The sequence below is a fragment of the Tetranychus urticae genome, chromosome 2 (assembly GCF_039701765.1).
Source record: "Tetranychus urticae isolate SD_2017Ah chromosome 2, NJAU_TeUrti_SD_1.0, whole genome shotgun sequence".
In the NCBI taxonomy this organism is placed as follows: Eukaryota; Metazoa; Arthropoda; class Arachnida; order Trombidiformes; family Tetranychidae; genus Tetranychus; species Tetranychus urticae.
This window is the reverse complement of record NC_142959.1, coordinates 13,297,646-13,319,513: the sequence shown is the minus strand read 5'-3', so window position 1 is coordinate 13,319,513 and position 21,868 is coordinate 13,297,646. Positions and strand designations below refer to the sequence as shown.

The window sequence follows — 21,868 nt, the reverse complement described above, 5'->3', positions numbered from 1 at the left end:
CTTCTATTAAGGTACAAAAGAAGATCAAAGTTTGAACTTCGAACTCGATTTTCTCGCAAACTATCAATCAGAGAAACATCTGAATTGCACAAAACGAACTCATTTTTATGTCCTTGCAAGGTAAAAGTGTCAGAATTTGAAAGAAATTTATTTTTATCCGTTTTTCGCCCATTTGTTTCAACGAGTGTAACAAACTTTCTCTTAAATGTTACAATAGTGTTAGCTGTGTCTTTTTAACAATAATAATGTGTTGAGCCAAATAAATTGTTGACTCTATGTCGTCTTTTCATGGTTCTAATTGATATTATTAATAGTGGGCTTATTAAACAAGGTAGTCATGGACAGTTAATACAGCATTATCGTTAGTATAAGTTAAGGGAAACGTTTGAAGCATTTGCAAATAAATCCTTAGGCTTAATATTTGACCATTCCATCATAATTATTAATGACAATCCTGCTAACCCAGACAAGTCGAACTTAATCTAAAAACAATTTAGAGAAAGCGCTAGTCAGCCCTTTGATATAATAATAATATGGACATTGAAACGTCTTTTGTCGTCGTGCTCTAATTTCGTAACTAGAAATGCCTCTAATACTTCTTTACTGTAACCATTTTCATCTTTTGGTGAGTTGAAGTTTGTTTGATTTTATTTGAATCATTTTTGTAACATCGGGCCTTGATGGATATACACTGACTTCGGCTAGCCATGGAGGTTGCTCCTTCTTGACCACTTCCTCATCTGCTTCGCCATCCTTTTCTATCTTTATGCTTGTTTCTTTAATCATTATATTATCAAATTGGGATTTGTCTTTAGTCTTCCGTTTATCCATACCTTCGAACCCTTCATTTGTTTTTACTTTTATTGTAGAGCCATTGACTTCAATAGGATCAGGTTCAAGAAGATCGGCTGGTATCTTAATGTCTTCGACTTCCATAAGTAAAGGTCCATTTGATCATTGAACTTAGCCAACATTAATCGAGAGTCTGCTTTTGGTAACACATCAGGATCCTCTTCCACTATTTCCCCACAATATGAACACTTGAATTCATTTGATACATGATCTCATAGTTAATCTGCTTCAAGATCAGTGAAAGTCTTCTTACAATTTACACAAATAAAGGATTATCTTTTCGTGGAGTCGCGCGTAGCATGACATGTTGTCATGTGACATGTCAAAACCTATTGGTTATCAAATCTAAAGGCTATCAAGATCTATTGTTTTATTTGAAATTACATTTTCTGGTAAAGCCATTCAGGGGTTTGTTATTAAAAAGAGACAACTAACACAATTGTAACATTTATGAACAAGTTTGTTTCACTCATTGACACAAAAGGCGAAAACGGATAAAAATGAATTTCTTATAAATTTAGATTATGTTGGCTTGTAAGGACATAACAACTGTGTGTGCGATTCAAAAGTTTCTTTGACTAATAGTTTTCGATCAAAGCAAGTTCGAAGTTCAAACTTTGATCACTTTTTGTACCTTTAGCGAAGTAGATTTTTCCATAAAACTCACTTTAAGATGTAAATTTCAATTAAAAACCAGGAAATACTCTTTATTAAACGAAATAAACTTTTATTTTTCTGTACAACAGATTAATACGATTTTCAGTTAAATGGTCCGTTTTCAAAGTCCGTAACAGTTACAGAGCTGAAACTTATTTCTTACCGAAATACCGTACAAAAAGATCTAATCAATAAAGGAATAAACTCAAAAATTAAGATCCAATTCACTTATTCAATTCAATCAAGAAAGTGTTTGGGCGAATAGTGAAAATTTTAAATAACCTTATCCATTAATTATTAGTAATCTCTTTAAGTTTGTCAAATAAATCAAATGTCTACCATCAAAAATATTTCGTGCTTTCAGTTGAGCTTGGATCTTTTCGAAGACATTGTGCGAAAAGCCTAGTTTTTTTCCTAACTTTGATAGTTTTTCAATCCAACTGCTCTAATAGATGAAATCTTTGCATATTAATTCATATAACATCTATTTAACAATATCAAATAATCAAAACAGAGTAAAAATATCAGCAAATAACACGCCCAAGCTTGATATCACTTTTTGCTCAAGAAACTTTTTTTGTTTGAATTTCCCACATAAAACAGACTCCTTGGTTACCATTAGTTGAACCTTTTGAAGCATTTCTTCATTCTGTTTTTGTTTTGATTTTGCATCCATTGCAATTTAATTGTAAATTTTATGTAAATTGTTGTTTAATTGATTTCATTTTTACAGATTTGCTCAGTAGCAATTTTTGTTAAAATGTCAAATCGCTTGTGTAGTTTGTTTTCTCAAATAAGTCTTCAAAATGTAGCCAAAATTTATAATGTGTCTCAACCTTCTAATTGCCTATTAAATGTTAAAACTTGTTTACCATCATCTTTGTTCGACCATCAAAAAAGAACCGGTGCTACCGTAATTTTCAAAAAAAATATTGCTTATCCGCGACGTTGCCCTGTTTTTAAATCAAGACCAGGTCCTTTCAAATACGTTTGGAAACCAAATCCACCTAAGGTAATTATTTAAATTGAAAAATGATCCTATTTTATTAATACTCTATACTATGATTCGATCTAATCGTTCTTTCGTTCTAGGATGGTGAATACACACACAGGACATTGATAGCTACAAAGTTAGGGGGTCGAGACCCAGAAACTGGAAGAGTTGCTATTAACACTATTGGTGGTGGAGTTAGAAAGTTTTACCGTTGGCTCGATCATTCATATCTTGGCAATGAAGGTGAAACTGTCCAAGAAAAAGTGTTTAGTGTTCGATATGATCCATGGAATACTGCTTTGTTAGCCTTAGTAGCAAATGGTGGATTCAAAAGATGGATCATTGCCTCTGAAAATATGAAACCCGGTGATATTATTACTACGTCAAGAGTTATGCCAAAAAATCCAATTTATGCCAAGGAAGGCCAAATGTGGCCTGTTGGTGCCTTAAGTCCCGGTACTCTTATTCATCGAATTGAAATTGTACCAGGTAAGTACAAAACTTAAGAAGTGTTTATTGTTATTTATGTGTCTATTGAATTTGATTTTTACGATCTATTCTTACTTTTTCTGTTAGGTCAAGGAGCTAGGTTGGCTATCGCTGCTGGTACTAGTGGAGAAATTTTACGTCGAGCTGGTAAAAAAATCATTATTAGGATACCAAACGGTCAAGAAATCGGAATTGATGAGTGGTGCATGGCAAGTGTTGGCAGAGTTTCAAACCCCAACCATTACACCGTTAATACAGCTTGTACTGAAAGGAGATTTTGGAAGGGTAAACGACAAAATAAGGGAGTTAAAATGCGAAAAGATGGTTACTGTGGTCGTAAATTGAGGCCTCCAAAGCCACTCAGAATTGTAGATGCTGCCCAGTTGTTACCTCAGAAAAAAGAACAGTTAAAGCTACGAACATGGCATTTTTCATAATATTTGTACTTTATTTTAATTTGGAAAAGGTCAGTTAAAATTAATGATCTCTGATCATAGGATACAATATTAAATTAAGAAACAGACGATTGAAAACAAAAGCAGAAAGTATTTCTTTTTTCAATGTTATGGTAGAAAAGAGATCAATTTATGAATCATGATTTACATTTCAATATAGTGAATTGTTGATTTCATTGAATGAGTTTGGAGTAATATAATAATCATAAATATTAATTTATTAGTTTAACGTTATTTTTCATTTTATGTAAAGCAAGTGATGACTAAAATCTCCATCAACTTCAACCAAAACGTCCAATCAAGCTCGTGAAAAAGCTCAAAGTGTTTTTATAAATATTTCTAACATAACCTGGAGATGATGTCCTATTGTTGTGTTCATTAGCTAATTTCAAATCAACTAGACTTGGTGAGTCAAGCATTCTACTCCTTTTGTTATCCACCTTCTGAATATCATCATCCTTCTCTTCACGGAATAAACTAAACTCTTCCGTAGTTGGTTCTAAATCAATCTCATCTCCTTGAGTTGCTAATATTATTGGGGAAGATTTAGGTGATGATGTTGTTGGATTAATTGGTACTCCTGTTGTGGTAATTATTGGATCCGTATTTGCTCTATCTGACATTTCTGTAGTAATTATTTCAACCAGAGGATCTTGATTGTTCAAATGAAAGCCCGGTCGATAAGTTGTGGTTTTATATTCCTTTGAAAGCTCTTCAAAATTCATCTCATAAGGCGGTTTTCTGGTTTCGGTAGAAATTTCATCAACAAAATCTTTACTAGTCACTGAAGCAACTGTTTCCATCGATTCTGGTTCTTCCCTATCCTCAATCAAGCCTGAAGATATTGCGATTATTCCTTTGATCAATGGTAGCTCAGTCGTTGTTATACTAGTAGGTAACATAGTTGTAGTTGATTGAATCGATGACTCCGTCAATAGCTTATTATTTTGGCCAATGTATACTTTTTTCTTTCGTGTATTTAAACGATTTGTTAAATCATTAATTGCTGATGATTTTGTCCGATGTTCATTTCTCATCACTTTGACCACTTCTGTAGTTTCTTCCTTTTTACCAACTTCATCTCGGTTCTCCTTCACCAATGTTGCTGGTTCAATATTTTCCTGGATATTACTTGATCTAAATTTATTCTTGTGATTAGAAATGGTACGATTACAATGATCATATCTTGGACAGCACTGTCCAGGAATATATTCAGGTTCACAATCATATCGAAACCGGCATTCATTAAGGGCACAGCGAACAATATTGCGTTTACAATAACAAGTTACACACGGACTTGGAGCGTGAGGTATTTTTTGACCATCATAATAGACTCGACCATCATATGTACAACCTAAAATAGATGAAAATTAAAAATAAAAAATTAGATTGAACAACAATCAAATAGTAAACTAATATAAGAGTGAAACCATCAAAGAAATTAACTGATTCCTTTACTAAAGGGACTTTAGTGTATTTCAACGAATAGTTTACCCAAATTTTTGATTAAATTTCATTTAAAAAAAGCTGATGTTGAGATCACCAGATCATTACAGTATATTGTTAATCCAACATCTTTTGATTGTGTGATTGAATCATGATTTTGGGTAACTTTGTGTTTTAAATATCAATTATTATCAATCATGAACAGGAGAGTTACCATATTAAATTGCTGGTCAAACCCATTTTCCTGCATTATGCTACATTTTAAACTTAAACCAAGGTTATTTATTAGCATCAATAATAAATAACCAATTATTGGTATCGATTTGATTTGAAATAATAAGTTACATCAACATCAACCTTGTCCATTATTTTAACATTCATCAGGTTCAATGATCTGTTTAAGCAGTAAAGTTAATTTCCCTCAAAACATTACCCTGTTATTTTCAATTGTAAATGATATGGATATTTAATAATTTATTGAGTTTTTTTTTCAAAATGTGATCAATTGAATGTAAAATATTGACTAGTAGAAACAATTTGAAACTTTCCAAGGGGAATTACACTCTCAATGAAAGCAGAAAGATGATGAACATGAAAAAAAGACTGTTGAATGTGTACAGAAGTCAAGGTGAGAGTGAGAAAAGCCTGGCAAATTGTTAATGATGATGATGATATTAATATGCATATAAAAAAGCTGATATAATCAAGTCTCAACAGTCAATCACCACCAACAGATTTGGATAATATTTTTGCATGATTTGGTTGAATAGGTTACAAAAAAAGAAGCTCAGAAATGATGAAAAGGTAAGTTGCTATCTTTTTACCCTTAAAATCCGTAACCTTTTACCATAGTGTTAAACATTTCATCTCCTCACCCATCATCATCATCATCCTTGTTGATCTTATTCATGGTTACAAACACTTCCTCAATTCAACCCTGACCCAGTAACAAATGTCTGGTCAAGTTAACTTCCGTTACCGTTATTTTCAATCAATTCACAGGTAAAGTGTTTGATATAAAATAGATGAGAGATGTGAAAAGCAAGGAGCACAAAAAAAACTGGGCAACAGCTAAAAAGAGGTAACCCAAAACAAAACAACAAAAGGCGAGCAAAAGATACTGAAAGATATTGAAAAGTAACAAGGTGAAGATGAGGATGATGAGCTTGGCGAAAAGGAAAAATAAAATGGATGAGCGATGTTATTCCCTTTGCCAGGATAAATGAACTTGTTTTCCAAGTTCAATGAATCAAAACTAATCAGATTCTATTTTTTTGTCCTCATTGTGCTTCCCTTTTCATTCTTAACCTTCTTCTTATCCTCATCTTGTTTATCATTATGCTTTTATATCATCAGCCTTTTAGGATATTTATGGAGACAGTTAGTGTACAAATTATGTACAAAAGGAAAACAAAAATCCTATCAAATCTTAACATATCAGGTGTCAACAGTGTAAAGACAAGCGAAACACACAAATCATCCTAATACCGTAATCATTCAACAATGTAACCTTTGTGTATATTTAATTGTTAACTGTCAATTTAAAACAGATTATTTTGGTTAATCTTTCCCATTGTTGGAGAGTAAGATGTTGAAAATAATGTGACAACCAGAAAACACTTTGGTATAACAACGGAATGTCCATCATTTCTGGAAATGTATCATTTGTCTTTATTTAAACCTTCATTCAACCTAGATTCAAACTTGATCTATTTGACCTTAAATTATCATAGGTAGATCAACAAGTAAATAGTAAGGTAAAATTAAGTACTGATTAAACAATAATAGAACCTCTCATCTCTTAAAGCCAACAATAGTCTTATATTCACACAAAAAAGTAATTGTTGAAAGAAGAGTCTAATCAAGGTTTGGTAATACAAATGATAACATTGATTGATTGGTTTAAAGTTAAAATTTACTTACCACAATCATAATCAGGACAACATTGTCCTTCCACTTCAATGGAGCGACAACCAATCGGTTTAGGTGGACAATGTTTATATGAACATGAGAATCCCGGTGGACGACATCGACATATTTCACAGGGATGATCAGATGGGATTAAATCGCCTTTCTCATATGAATTGCCATTGATAAAACACGCTAAATTGAGAGATTGATTAAAGGTTGAATAAAATTAATCAAAGCAGCTTAAACAAAACGATTCATTTTTAGGAAAACAAAATGTAAACAAAGGTTGAGCAAACCAAAGCTATGGCGCGATAATCAAACCAACAATCACCCAAATTGTCCAGATTGATATAATGGAATGAATTTTCATAGTTTACCATTGAATGGTTAATAATCAGACTTTGACTTAGTCTAGCATAAATTAATACGAATGAATGATTCTCAGATATCAAATTTGGTGAAAATCTCAACATATTATGAGTAGTAACTTAGTTATGATTAAATCTGACTGCCTTTCTTGATAATATTTATGCATCCATTCAATATTTTATTATATTCATGATTCCTTCCCATTTCAACTGCCTCATCTAATATACCAACATTGAAATGATTGATGAGCCTTTGTATTGTGTAAGGAAGTAACAAACAAACAAAAGTTGAGATGACATTAAGAGCCCAGGAAGATGGCAGAAAAGACGATAAAAAAGATGGCCGAAAGGATGGAGAAGATGATGTAAAGTATTCTTAAATTGACATAGACCATTCTTTATCATCTTCATCTTTTTTACGTTATTTTGTGGTTCCTTGAAACCCAAAAATGGATGAAAATGGATGAAACCTGGAAACCTTTTTCTTTTGTGGTTCAAGCTCATTTTTTCATATTTTACTTGCTCAAAAACATAAATACATATGCATTTATATGTATTTTATACATTATTACATATTACTTTTGCTTTCAAGTCTGAATATATTATTATATATTATCTTTTTATTTTCCTGAAATAATAACTTTGTAAGAAAAGAGATGAGAAAAAAAATCTTATATTGAAAGTTTTTCCTATTTTTTTCATTGCTTCAGAAAAAGTCTCTCCATGAAAGTCACTTTTTCCAGCTATTATTATTAAATGGAATTTAGTTTGTTGCTTTTTCATGATGATTTATTGATATTTCATGATTCACATTTTAATTTTACACATCTTCAACAATTCAATTATTGTGCCAAAATCTGTGTTAATCAGCTGATGTTTTTACGCTTTTTATGCCTTTACTGCTTTTCATGCTTTCCTCACTCTTCAACCGTTAGTAACTGTTACAGCATTTATTTTTATTGTTGTTTTTTTTCTCTTGATTTGGTGTTTATTTGATATACGAAATTTCTTACACTGTTATAACCGTTGATTGATACACCATAATGATTGATTACTCACTAGACATTGATCTATAAATGATCAATAATATATTATCTTAGGGAAGCAACGGTTAATCAAAAAGTAAACCTTTCACTTTTTCAATCTGATTCATCCTTTTGCCTCATCCATGTGCTTTTTTATATCGCTACTTTAACCTAATCAACTTTAATTGAAATGCTTCTTACTTGGTAATGTTTAAATTATCATATAAACTGCTTAACTGTATTATCTATGCAAGTGGTTGTTCAATGTTTACATTTGGAAACAAGTTTACAAGTGTACTTACCCGTCTGATTTGCGAAATAAGGTGAAAGTTTAATTTGTGGTGCTGATGGCGATTTTGATTATGATGTTAATGATGACAAAGATGACAAAGATGATGGCCAAGAACATGGATTTGATGGTTCAATGGAAACACGGAAACATAAATTGGAATCCATAAAGATGAAAGATGACAACAAAATAAATAAAACAAAAGGATAAATACAAGAAACTGGCAAAAAGATAACTTGGAATATAAAAATTGTTGCCTTTTTTACCATGAAACTGCCTCAAGCTACTTTGTATCTCAAGAAAATATTACCAAATATATTACAACATTAGACATTTCGTTGGTTAAATTGCTGTAACCATTATTAGGATCAACAAAATGACATTTGTTTACATGGTACATGTAAGTCAAAAATATGGATAAATGGTGGACAGAGGTTGAAGGAGTACGGCATAAGACAACAATGGATATGAGTAAACATAATCTTACCAGTTGATGCAGCATCCCATGTTGATATTAATATGAATAAAGCCAGATGATATTGCATTGATACTGATTAAAGCTTGGATAAAACGGAAACAAAATCAAACAAAATGTAAAACAACTGAAAAAAAGAGTCAATGTAGTAATCAATAGACAGGGTCAGCAACTAAAGTTTACATTGAAGTTTATGGTAAAAAATATTTGACTCGGCTTGTTTCTCTCTCTCTCAACCTTACTTCTCACTCTCATTTACTCTCCTTTTACCTGTAATAGAAGGAGGAGGTGAAATGAAGGGAGTCAGGTAAGATGTTGATGATGGAAGGAGGAGAGCTAGAAAGTATGTTAAAGAAGATGGGAAAAGATGAAAGAGGAAAAAGTAGAAACAAAACTGTCAGACTTACTATCTGTTAACCTTTACTGGTTTAAACAAATTGTATATTTGACCCATCTTGGAAACTATTCAATTTTAAATAACCAGAGTTCCTTCTTGAACTTGGACTGAAAAAAAAGGTTAGGTATTTATTAACTTGAAGCGAGGAGTAAGGATGAAGATTAGTAATGAGTAGTTTTGACCCTTACACAGGTAATTGAGAGTCGTAAGTCACTTGTAATTGGCTTTTTCAACTCAATGTTTGTTTGCTTGAAACATTTGTTTTTGGTCAGTCTTTTTCTAGGTAAATATTGTTATTCCATAGATCTTGACACTCCCTTGTTGGTCAGTATTTTGAAGGTTAACATTAAAATAATTTTTAGGTAAAAAGATGATAATCACTGTTATTGCCCTGTGTTGCTTGTTTACCTTGAACGTTCACTGGATTAAACCTTATTATTCAATGTTGCCTATTAATTAACTTGATTAGTTGATTTGTTTGATGTTAATTTTAAGAGGTCTTATAATGATTTAGGAATAAAAGTATTAGTTAATGTGATTAGACATAATTTGCTTCCTTCAACCATAACTTATGCCTGTTATCTGGTTAATGCTTCTGGGTCTGTGGCTTTGGGTTATTGTTTTCCTACAAAGTTAGGCCTGAGTGATTGTAATCTAATTGATTAACCCAAATTGTGGTCCTTTGATTGACCAACTAGTTTCAACCTTACAAGGCTGATATTTGTTGAGATACAAGAAGTGTAATCATGTTAAGAAATTGAAAAGTGTAAAATAAGTGAATACACCAAAGAATTGTGTTTAACCAAGTGTAAGGTAAAATATAAAGATATCTCTCTGTTGGTAACAATTGACCAGTTTATATAATACAGTTAATACAGTTAATATATTTACTTGAGTTTATACACGTTTATTTAGTAATTGTAATCATCTTACATTTTCCCTTCCAAATGATTAATTTAAGATTAAGTTCACTTCAAGTCCAGTCAAGCTGATAATAATACATTTACATTGTCAACTCGGCGGTTTTGTTTTCCTTTCAAATTACACTCTAATGTTCATCTCATTTCAAACTGTGCTTCGTAATTAAATTAAAATCTCCTTTTAATTATCCATGTTAATTGTGCTCTGTTTAATCAAAAATATGTGTCTAAAATGTAAATGTAATTAATCACAGTGGATTGATCACAATTTGTGAGATTTTCTTGTTCTCTTGTTTAGGGCCTGAAAAAAGGTTAACATTGTACAGGCCCAACATATGGGTTAACATTACTTCCAGTGTAAATAATATTTAATCAATTAATTGAGAGATGAACCCTTGTTAATCAACAACCAACCTTCATTTACAATTCAACAATCAACTCTAAGTATACCTATAAGTAAGTCCACAATTAAAGTGAATAATCTTGTAAATTGTAAGCTGTACTTGAAGGCAATAACCATTGATTGTGTATACATAAGCTGTTGCCTGTTTAAGAGATTCAATTGTTTTAATCAGAATTGCAAGAGTGTAAATTGTTACTATTAGACAGTGTAAACATGAATAAAGAACTGAATTAAAGATGATTTCCGTAAATAATGGTTCAACATTAGTTGATTAACTGTCTGTTGCTGTAGTTTAAGTTTCATCTGATTTTTAGATGTTCAATGATTACAATCAAAGTAACCTTAATCATCTTCATCTTACTCATTGTTATATCAACATTATTCTCAAGTGTTTATCAAAATTATTGATCACAGTTAACCTGTAATCATCCATTGTACAGTTAATAGTTAAGGTTTGGCAATTGAAAATCAGTGAATGAAGTAAAGACAAAATAACGAGAAAAAAAAGGATTAATGATTGTAAGTCAATGTTGATATTATATTTATCTAACAATCTAAATCCAATCAATGTTCATTCATCAGTGTAACTGATTCACATGAAATTCAATCATTGGGTTTGTTTCCTTCCAGTTAGATGATTTACTTTTGATTGTTTACTATTTGTTTTACCCAGTTAATCATTAACAAGTTAACTCATTGTTTCCAATCAGATCTTTCCGTTTTCCTAATCATTTCCTTACCGATCATCTTCTAATTAACACACAATTTGCTCTGTTAATCAACAATAATTGAAGTTGCCATTTTAAAATTAATTATTTCATTCATCTTGAGTTGCAACAAAATTACGATTATTTTGTTAACTTGCAAGTTTAAGGTTTAAAAGCAAAGGCAAACCCAAAAAAAAAATGTTTCTCAGCTGATCTTTTGATAAAATGATCAATCAACTTATTGTTGCCATTTGTAAACTAAATCAACACCTTTACGGTCAAAGATTAATATAATAAGATGCCCCTCTTCAATGCTTATCTTGTCAGACGTGAGATTTAACTAAAAAGTTGACTGTAAGGTAGCAGCACCATAAAATTTGAGATGAAAAGTATTGAAGTTAAAATTTTATCGACAAATTTGAATTGATAAGACAATTGATAATTTGCCCGTTCCTGTGTTAAAGGGTGCTAATCTATCCACAGTGCTACCTAGGTGTGAACAAGACAACTATTTTTCAACCTTACAAAATCTGTTTTAACTGGGCTCTCTTATTATATTAATCTTTGTTTACGGTTGTTGATCAAGTCTTGCCGGTTGATTAGATTAACTTTGACTGGTTCAAGTTAAAGGCCATTCAAATGAGACCTGATAACAGGTTGAATCAACGGAATAGCCAACAATTGAAACTGCTTAAGGACAAAAAGATGGATTGGTTAGATTTTTATATTTGATCATTTGATTGATAAGATGACTTGGTTAACAATCCTTAATTTATTACCAAAGCAGACCAGTTACTCATTGAACACAATGAAATCAGATACAATCAGGAGTGGTTAACATGATTTACTTTTTTTGTTATATCAACTAATCAGTTTGATAACAATTGAGATTGATTTTGATTTAGCCAAATTCAAATGGATTGGTTAAAATGTAAAGAGTAAAGTTGAAGAGATAGGAATCAATGAGATTTTGATGATTTGTTTTTTAATTTTTAACCGATTTTTGGTAAAATATTAAATTCAATTTGAGCGCTTTTTTACTTAGCGTTGGTCACTTAACTGATTGGTGCTTTTATGTAACCATGAAGACTGCTTTTCATGTCAAATGAAATGTCAAACAACTTGACGTCTCTAATAAACCAGTAAGTGGTCAAACATGTTAGCCAGAAGACAACATGACCATCATCGTAATCATCATCTTTGAAAGATGAAGATTAGTTTCACAGGAATTGAATCTCCTTGACTTACTTGTCATTTTGATTACCAATTTTTGCTCTAATAGATGTCCATACATATCAAGACTGGTTGCTTGATGATCATCATGGTTTTTAGGTAAATAATGGTCATCATCTTTTCTCAATCACTTAAAATTAACATCATCATGGTCAACCTCTCCACCATCATCATCATCATCGTCTTCAACAAAAAGGATTTAACCAACACATCAAAAGCTGAAATGGACATTGTTTTTTTTGCTTTTCTGGTTTTTAGGTTTACAGAATGGTGATGATGCAAAGTCAAACGTTCAGTTCATTTTTATCACCAACATTTTCACCACCATTTTTATCATTGCCTCCATGATCACCCAGAAGGAACACAGAAGAAAACAGAAACAAATATTGATTATCAAACAACTACTTGATCTTTACTGTTACCAGATGACTGCAACTGAGTTTGTAATGTTTCGTCCCTTCAATTACTCCGATCATTACTTTTGATGGTAGAAACTATTAAATCAACATTTAGACGTAATTAACTTTCACTTGACCAATTGATGTTAATTTGGCCAAACATTTGCTTATTTCCCATATAAATGCTCAACGGTCAACCTACTGTTGCTATTTAATCTGCAAAATCAACATCTTGCCGTCCTTTTTCAATGTTATTTAATATTTAATAATCAAAGGACAATTGAATACGGAGTTGGAGACAAGAAAAGAAGGTAAAAAAGCAATTATAATTGCTCTCAACATTTGATTTGATACAACTAAATATCATGTTTCAATTGAAAGATCAAATAAAATTTGACATTCACTGATGATTGAAGGTAACAAAATAGCCTGAAATGAGTTTGACAAAAGCAAATGAAAGCAAAAGCTGAAAGGAAAGTACAAAAGTCAATCCAAAATGCACCCAAAAATGAAAGTGAAACTGAACCATACTGAATGATACTAAATAGAGAATCAAAGTTGGATATCAAGAATAATCAAAACTCTGAGCTTCAGGGTAAATTGAAAGTAAATAGAAAGATAACAAAGGAAAAGATGGCGAAGATGAATGGTGAAGATGAGGGAAACAAAAATGATAACTAATAACATGTAATATAATATTTTGTATCAATATCTTGAAACAAAGCAAGAAAATGATTTCTCCTGATGATGAGAACCATGTAATGGTCTATTCATCATTTATCATCATTTCTATGGAGATTGGTGTTAATCTTGAATCTTTATCTGACTTTGTTGCTTCTTCACTTTCCATGTAAGACTTATCATTAGATGATACTTGAAGTAAAGGTAAAGTGAATTAACCTTCATTTTCATCCTCTTCTTTACCATCATTATCATCATGATCAGGGTGGAAATGAGCTGAAGAAACAGTAATAGCATGAGAAATGTTGAATACATTCTCATCCTTAGGGTATTAATTCACAGATATTAACCTTTATTGAGGTTTAATGAAAAATCGATAAAACCAATTGAAATGCTTTTCTCTTCACCTAATCAAGATAATTGTAGCTGAACTTGACTATAAAATTGATTATCAACCGTTCCAAGATTCATCTGTTTATTAAACATTTTTCTGGTGATGAACCAGTTTACCCAAAACATTGTCAACAAGATCATTATAAGGCTCATCTTTAATATCAATACACATTAACATAATCACTGGCAACATTAACATTTTGTATCAACATTTACGATTCAGTTTAGGTTAACAATTAAATTGAATTAACAAGGAACCAAGATTAACGGAAATGGAATGAGAATTAAATTAAATTGAAAAAATCCATGAATTTGTGATCTTTTGATAAAACCATTTAATCTTTGGAAGCCAGTTGCTGTTATTGGAAACTAGTAATGAGACTTTATCCAATGATGAGTCTCATCATTAGCTGTTTCCTGGTTCATCATCATCATGTTGCCATCATTGATCATCCTCTCCTTCACCATGGTAAAAATTCCTAATCCATTGTCATGCCACCAGATGATGAGAAAAGATTACACCTTATTATTAGATTTCTTTTCACTCCCAGTAACCAAGGGATTCCTTTGCACTTTTTTTCCTTCTCTCCTTCAATTGCTCATCTTATTTTAAACTTTTCTCATCATTACCACTTAACACCTAATTACATTTAATTCTGACAATTTATTTCCTTACGTTTTCCATTTGGCATCATTTTCCTTCAACATTCCCTGCAAAGATCATCTTTATAATTGAACAATCTTAACACATCCAAGAGTCTTGAGCATAAGTACTCTGTTTACTGTTCACATGATACATTTCATGGCTATTGTCATGAGAAGGACATTTTCATCTCTTTTTTCTTCTTGTAGTTATTTACTTTTTTCAGGCTTGACTTTTTTTTCTTATTCCCTGAGCCGGAGGCTGAGCAATTTCCTGTTGCTCTTCATATCATCATTTTCAGAATCATCTTTGGAATCATTTTAAGAATCATTTTCAAAATCATTATCTTCATCTTCATGGTTTCAGATTCAACATTTCTAGTTATGAATGGATTGACTGGAAAGTGCAAAGTGACATTGTTAGTTTTGTTTTGCTGGATAAAAGGAAATCTTTGATTCAATGGAATCGGACATTTGATGGAAGAATAATAAGATTGATGATAAAGATTAAGAATATGGTTTGGCGAAGAGGAAGAAATCGGGATGAAAAAAGATAAGACAGGGAAGATGGTGGATATGGTGAGGGAGGATAAAATGAAGAAGGAATAACCATTACTATTTTGATGGAAACAAACTCTGACCTCAAACTTTTTTTTTCCTTCCCAATATAATATTGACATCAATTGACCATTAAAACAAAACATCAAAGACAAGGTTTAAAGTATCAGCAAAAACAACTTTTCCCAATCAAACATTGGCTTGGGTTAATAAAAGCTTTCCAGATTTGGCTTTAGTTTTGTTAGACATTAACATTGTTCAACATTGAACAGTTGATTGTTGCTACCAAAATGTCATTTCAGCTTTCAATTGTTTTGTTTTAAATAAGCAATAATAAATGTGAACATTCAAATGTTATTCAAGTGAAAATCCTTTATTTAAACCAACTTAAGTCATCAAAATAATCTTGATTAATATAGTTGCTTTATCGTCATAACAATAATGTAAAATAATGAGACGATTCAAGTTGATTTAGAGTTGAATCGGTTTAGTTAACATTGTATTATCAATAAGAATCAATAAGATAGGCATTTCGCGAAACCATTTCATAAAATTATCACAACCAGACAATTTCTGGTTCAAATACTTAACCAAAGTAACCTGAATAAGCTCATAGAATGTAAATGATTTTCAAGTCAACTTTTAACCCTTTTTTGTTTAGGATCAACTGAAGTCATTGTTATCAAAATTGTGATCAGAGGTTAAAATAAAAGGCAAGTCAATGATGAGTAAAATTGGTAACCATTTTGATGAACCTTTACAATTTGAGTAAACTTGGTAAAGCTAAGCCAAGGGTTAATGAGATCGTTAATAATGATGATACAAAGCTCGGTGTGATAACAGCAAGATGAGCAAATGTAAAGCCAACATCATGTCTATCGATTCTTATTATAAAAAGGTCAACCTGTGAAGGATTAAAGTGTAAATTAGACGTTTCACTTTGTCATTGATTAACGTACCTCATTGATGAACTGGGATAACCGTGATCGAACCGGTAAAAAGGAAAGAGCATAAACTTTGTCAAATATTTTGACAGACAATTTGTTCACTTGAACCAAATGGTAGGTCAACCAGAATAGGTACATTGACCCTCCGGTTAAACGGATGATATTTACCAACAAGGAATCAGTTGATTGATCAAAAAGGTTGCTAAAAATGCACAAACAGTAACCGACAAAGTATAAATAAAAGGCTGTTATTGCTGTTGATAGATAAGTGTTGATTAGTCGAGAACAGTTGATTACTTCAATGTAAATTGAGCGGACTGAACGGACAAGAGAATCAAAGCCGTAATCATTGACCGATTGAATGTAATTCAGTTCAAGTGACTGTAAAGATTCAAGACGATCCTCAATAATAATGAAAGCTGATTGAAGATGAACGGCTGTTTCAATCATAAATTGAAAAAACAAAACCCAACCAGATTGGGAAATGAAAAGGGTTAGACAATACCAGAGTTGGGGTTGGTTTAACTTGAAAAGTGAATATTTTTGCCTGTAATTGTTAATTTCAATGGCAATTATAATCAGTTCATAAATGATTGCTGCGACAACACAAATGCGATTAATTAGATTCCATTTATGAAGATATTTTGAAACTGAAAAACCATTGCTTTTGTTTTTTATGGTTTGCAAGTGAACCCAAAATTTGGTGAAATTTGACTTGTTTAAGATTAAATGTAATAAAGTAAAGCCAAGGCTTAAAGCGTACAATTTATTCCAGATTTGTGCAAATTTGGCTAAATTTTTGGCACCAGAAAGGTTGGACTGTTGGACCAGATTATTGTACAATCCAAGTGAACCTTTAACAATATAACCAGCTGAGACAAGTAAATGGACACATCGAGTTGACTTGTTTGACTGTAAAATTGACTGCATCAATATACTTGACGGTTTATCTGATGAATTTTCAGATGCAACTTTGTTTTCAGTTAACATTGTTATCTAGTTGAATCAATTGATCAACTAAAAGTGTCAGCTTGTTTGGCTCATGAAAGGAATGATAAACTCGATAAATTGATTGGTTGATATTTCATGAAACAGTTTGATAGAGAAGACTCATTTTTGTACCTTTAATGTCCCATTTTAATGATCAACTAATTGTATTTTTTATTTGCATAATTTAGAGTTGACCTTCTTTAGGTGAAAATATTAAAATTCATTAACAGATTTATAACAACATTTTTTCATCCTGATTTTATTAATTTGACTCGTATTTTTATGTTGAATTTTCATGACTTGAAATTTTACTCGATGTGGTTTTTTTAAGTTAACATTCCTTTTTTATTTTGATATTTTTTGAGCACCTTTGGGCACTTAAACAATTTTGTCTACATTTGATATCATCAATTTATAATAGAAATATATTATTCATATTTATAAATATTTATAACAATTTGTTATCAACAAATTAAAATTTCATATCTTTTTTTGGGAGTTTCATGTATTATAACATATTGATAAGCAACACACAAAAGTAGAAAACAAAGTGAAGATAGAAAAATGGAAACATCAAAAGGTGAACTTATTTGGTTAATCTAGTCAGTCTTGGGTATTAATGATGATTAACCGGTTAATCCGATGGACTTTGTAAGTTAAACAGGCGCAACGAAACAAAAACAGTTCATTAATTGTTCAGGTAATAACATGAAGCACAAAGAGGTGATATGAAGTCATGGTAGGCTTCACAATATTTTAAAAACAAGACACAAGATCAAGTTTATGATTCACTATGTACAAGGTTTTGGTTTCCGTTTGTTTGCAAAGTGGACTGAAATTCACTGCGACATCGTCCTCCAGAGCCTTTTTTGGCCTTCACAAGGGTGAATTATGTCCCTTCGGTAAGAAGCACCCAACATGGAGAGAATCCTATTATTGTTGCTTGATCGTTCATTATGAGTATTAACATTATTATTGGTAAAAGAGTTCACATTGTGATTGTTGTTGGCTGTAATTAAGGGCTGTTGATGCTGCTGGGAAGTTTGATTGTTGACAGAGTTATTATTATTGACATTATTATTATTACTATTATTATTATTGATGTTGTTATGATCACTGTAATAATTTGGTGTCATTTGATATGGTGGAGGTGGGTCAATAAATCCAATTGTCGGTGGATTAATATAAGATGATATGGTTGGTAAGTAAGAGTCAAGGCGAGTCCCATTTGCTGTAATCAACTGTGTTGGTGGTGAAATTAGATTGGCATAAGGTGAAGCTGAAGATGTCTCTGTTAAATCAAATAAATTGATTGACGTTGTAGTGGCTGATGGTTGAATTGGCACTGATGAATTTGTTAAAATGGTTGATCCAACACAATTGGTTTCTGGGTTAACATCCCCATGACCGGCTGACATTCGATATGAATGAGTCTCTTCAATCTCTAATCCACCTAAATGTCGTTTGAAAAATTTTCGGCAACAAACAAATCCTAAAACAGTCAACATCACTGCCAATATAAAGGTCACTATGGTCACTGTGAACATGGTCGATGAACTGAGAGGACAATCAACATTAAAATAACAATAGATGACAAAACCAAAGGTGATTAGCATCGTAATAACCAATGAAGATTACACCAGGCAATGCAAAAGAAAAGGGAAAAACAAAAAAGTAAAAGATTAAAGGTTATAAGACTGACTTGCGAATTGATTAATGGTTGATTGTTCACAATAATTATATACTATAGAGTACCCAGTTAAAGCAACTTGTTTCCAGTCTACATCTAGTGAAAATGGCTCTCAAAAAATGGCACCGCTTGGGATTTAGGTAACGCAAGGATTCTTTAAATTGAAGTAACTGTGTAAATTTTCAAAATCATAGATGTTGAGCGTAAAAATTGAACAATTTAAAGAATCCTTGCATTACCAGAATCTCAAGCGGTGCCATTTTTTGAACCCTTTTTCACTAGATGTAGACTGGAAACAAATTGCCTTAACCGGATACTTTATATCAAAATAGCATTTGATAATCAGTTAAACTGATTCAGTTTCTAGTAAACATGTTCATTTGCCGCTTTTTAATGGCGTCTCGACTAAACCAAGGAGGGAAAGTGAGAGCCCTCTGATAGGGTTTATATCAACTTGCAATTGTAACCAATTTTTGAATAAATGATTAAACTTAATGGTTGATTGCTTTCATTTAAAATGAAATAATTAAAAATTGCAAATAAAATAAACCAAAAATTAAATTTAAACTCAAGTCAAGTATGATATTTGCGTGTATAATGTCACGTTGCCTCAAAAGCCATCGCTTAAATAAGAGCACTTTGCTGTCCACTTACAAGCCACTTGTCGTGACTCCATGGTTTATTGTTTATGGTCACTTTGACCTTTTTTCAATCGGCTATCAGTGAAAAAGTTCAATAATATTTATAAATTTCTAAAGAAATGACATTACACGCGGATCCGGTAATTAAAGTTAATCAACCAGATTGTTATTAGACTGTAACTTGATATTAATCTTGAGCCAATTTCAATTTTGTTTTTACATAATGTTTACAATACATTATCCATGTTTGTTCACTATCGTATAACATTATCATTTATGTATATTAGATCAAATAATAAATCAAATATCATTATTTTGTCAAACAAAAATTGTCATTCCTATTACATTATCAAATTGTTGAGTCAACCTTTAAAGGTAAAGAGTTGACAAAATGGTAAAAGATGGTAAAATAAACGCACAGAAAATATTTCAAAATAAATTGCTTTTCAACAAATCAAACAACCAAACTAAAAATGTTAACATTAATTCAATTATTTGCAATAAAACATGAAAAAGAAGAAGAAACGAATTGAATCACAAATTGAACATTGATCAACCAACTGGTCAAATTGCTACAGCTGAACATAAATTAACATTAATCAACTGAAAAAGAGTCAAATCAGTAAATGCAAGTTAATAAGCTTCACAAATACTTGCAAGATGAATTATTTAAGGGTAAAATAGAAAGCAAAGATTGAATGTAAAGATATTTGTGAACAAAAACAACCTAATTGTAACAATTAAACTCACCTAATATAAGACACATTTGATCCAAACAATTCATTTTCCTCCTTTGAACCACAACAATATTTATGAACAGTTGATCCACAGCAGTACATTTTCCTTCCCTGTGATTTTGGTGGACAATAGAAACCAGCACGCCATTGACCACTTTTATCAATATAACCGGGACAATATTGGATTCCAATGGCTAACAATCAAATTGATTAAAATGATTAGGAGAAACAAGTAAAATGCGAAAAGATTGTTGGACATGAAAAATTCAGCTTTGCTTTTTCAGTTTTAAAAGCTTTTGCTTTTCACTCTTATTTGTCAACTAATTTAATTACAAAAATTGTAATTACAATTGATATGAGAAGGGAAATGAAAGGTAAAAATGAAAGGCTTACATGACAAAAGTAATTAAATGCCAATCAAAGATAATTACTTACTATTTGAGTCTCCATCAAATGGTGACATTGTTTATCAACAAGTTTCAATGTTTTTGTTTTGGTTTCTGGTTAAGAGAAGCACATTGATTTTATACAATAAATGGTGACAATTAAGAGCAAATTAAGGCCAAAAGTTTGATTGAACAAGCAAAGAGTTGAACGTATTTTTGTTTCAACTTGTAACTGTAACAAATGTTTACGCTTTCAACTGGATTCCTTTCAATTGAGAGTGTTATTAACATGATGGAAATGATATAAAAATGAATATCAACATCAATTTTTGCAGTATAAAGATTGTTAAAGGTAACTGTTTAACTTTCATGTTTGATGATCAAGTGAAATACAATGGCAAGGGTAAAAAAGGATTGAACAAAATGAGGTTGCCAGGGAAAGAAAAGGTGAAAAAAGCAGAATGAAAAAGTGTAATGAAAGACTGGAATGAAGGTTGAAACTGAATTGATAGCTGGGAGTTGAAATGTAAGGTTACAAGCGCATGTCTGGTCACAGTATAATGTTAATAATATGATAACATTTGTGTGTTTTGATAACGCTGGTTAACAGGCAGTCTAATGAGATAACAAATGAGCTTCAATCATGGAACAAGGAATAAACGATAACAAAGCTCAATATGGATAACAATTGTATAACAATTTGATAATGTTCAAGTAAAACATTGATACAACTAAACATCAGATGCAGTCGATTGCGATAACTTGACGATAAATCATTTTTAGAACTTTTTTCACCGTCAAATTGAGAAATAGGAAATCAGAGATTCATATTATTCATCGATTTTCAATTTTACAATTTAAATATTCCAAGAGAAAATCCATGAAAAATCTCAAAATTTCATTCTTCGTTTTTTTAATTTTTGCTTTATTCTCGGATTGAAACTCGGATTTGCTTTTTGTAACAAGAAAATGTTGCACAAAAATAGCAAATAACAGTTAATTGTAAGATTATGTGTTGAGTTTAATGGTTAAAATATGTTCAGAATTTTGGATTTTGGGAAAATAAAAATTTCATTTCTTTTAATTATCGAAATTTATGATTTCTTTATGAATTTCATTTTGATGTTGGATTTTGAAAGCTATAAAAATCTTGACTAAAACTAGGATCTTTGTGCTTCTGGTCT

General features: G+C 31.3%; 3 protein-coding genes across 7 annotated transcripts; 1 reads left to right on the top strand and 2 right to left on the bottom strand.

The window, feature by feature from the left end:
* Nucleotides 1-2,165: 2,165 nt before the first annotated feature.
* mRpL2 (mitochondrial ribosomal protein L2) lies at nucleotides 2,166-6,690 on the top strand. Of its 5 annotated transcripts, XR_016199166.1 has the most exons (6): nucleotides 2,166-2,521; nucleotides 2,602-2,992; nucleotides 3,080-3,458; nucleotides 3,701-3,853; nucleotides 4,079-5,697; nucleotides 5,896-6,690. XR_016199166.1 is itself a non-coding variant. In XM_015928171.3 (3 exons), the coding sequence occupies exons 1-3, from the start codon at nucleotides 2,270-2,272 to the stop codon at nucleotides 3,427-3,429; spliced, it is 993 nt and encodes a 330-aa protein (XP_015783657.2). In that variant the 5' UTR covers nucleotides 2,166-2,269; the 3' UTR covers nucleotides 3,430-3,530. The 5 variants fall into 5 exon arrangements, 1 of the variants encoding a protein (XP_015783657.2); XR_016199164.1 differs by having other exon boundaries at nucleotides 3,705-5,697; XR_016199165.1 differs by having other exon boundaries at nucleotides 3,701-5,697; nucleotides 6,250-6,690.
* Nucleotides 3,420-10,922, bottom strand: LOC107361339 (uncharacterized). The gene is made up of 4 exons (XM_015928160.3): nucleotides 8,974-10,922; nucleotides 8,500-8,541; nucleotides 6,817-6,996; nucleotides 3,420-4,801 (listed from the first exon to the last, which is right to left on the bottom strand). The coding sequence occupies exons 1-4, from the start codon at nucleotides 9,029-9,031 to the stop codon at nucleotides 3,729-3,731; spliced, it is 1,353 nt and encodes a 450-aa protein (XP_015783646.2). The 5' UTR covers nucleotides 9,032-10,922; the 3' UTR covers nucleotides 3,420-3,728.
* A 6,629-nt stretch (nucleotides 10,923-17,551) lies between these two features.
* Nucleotides 17,552-21,175, bottom strand: LOC107361359 (uncharacterized). Its single transcript, XM_015928181.3, has 3 exons — nucleotides 20,734-21,175; nucleotides 20,312-20,492; nucleotides 17,552-18,787 (listed from the first exon to the last, which is right to left on the bottom strand). Exons 1-3 carry the CDS (start codon nucleotides 20,759-20,761, stop codon nucleotides 18,070-18,072), a joined length of 927 nt encoding a protein of 308 aa, XP_015783667.1. The 5' UTR covers nucleotides 20,762-21,175; the 3' UTR covers nucleotides 17,552-18,069.
* Nucleotides 21,176-21,868: the final 693 nt, after the last annotated feature.

Coding starts and splice junctions, on each gene's coding strand:
- mRpL2 (XM_015928171.3), top strand. CDS start 2,270: ATGTCAAATCGCTTGTGTAGTTTGTTTTCTCAAATAAGTCTTCAAAAT. Junction 2,522..2,601: donor GGAAACCAAATCCACCTAAG/GTAATTATTTAA, acceptor CTTTCGTTCTAG/GATGGTGAATACACACACAG. Junction 2,993..3,079: donor TCGAATTGAAATTGTACCAG/GTAAGTACAAAA, acceptor TTTTTCTGTTAG/GTCAAGGAGCTAGGTTGGCT.
- LOC107361339 (XM_015928160.3), bottom strand. CDS start 9,031: ATGCAATATCATCTGGCTTTATTCATATTAATATCAACATGGGATGCT. Junction 6,997..8,499: donor TTATTTCGCAAATCAGACGG/GTAAGTACACTT, acceptor CTCTCAATTTAG/CGTGTTTTATCAATGGCAAT. Junction 4,802..6,816: donor TTGTCCTGATTATGATTGTG/GTAAGTAAATTT, acceptor CATCTATTTTAG/GTTGTACATATGATGGTCGA.
- LOC107361359 (XM_015928181.3), bottom strand. CDS start 20,761: ATGTCACCATTTGATGGAGACTCAAATA. Junction 20,493..20,733: donor ATTTGATGGAGACTCAAATA/GTAAGTAATTAT, acceptor TTTGATTGTTAG/CCATTGGAATCCAATATTGT. Junction 18,788..20,311: donor TCAAATGTGTCTTATATTAG/GTGAGTTTAATT, acceptor TTGTCCTCTCAG/TTCATCGACCATGTTCACAG.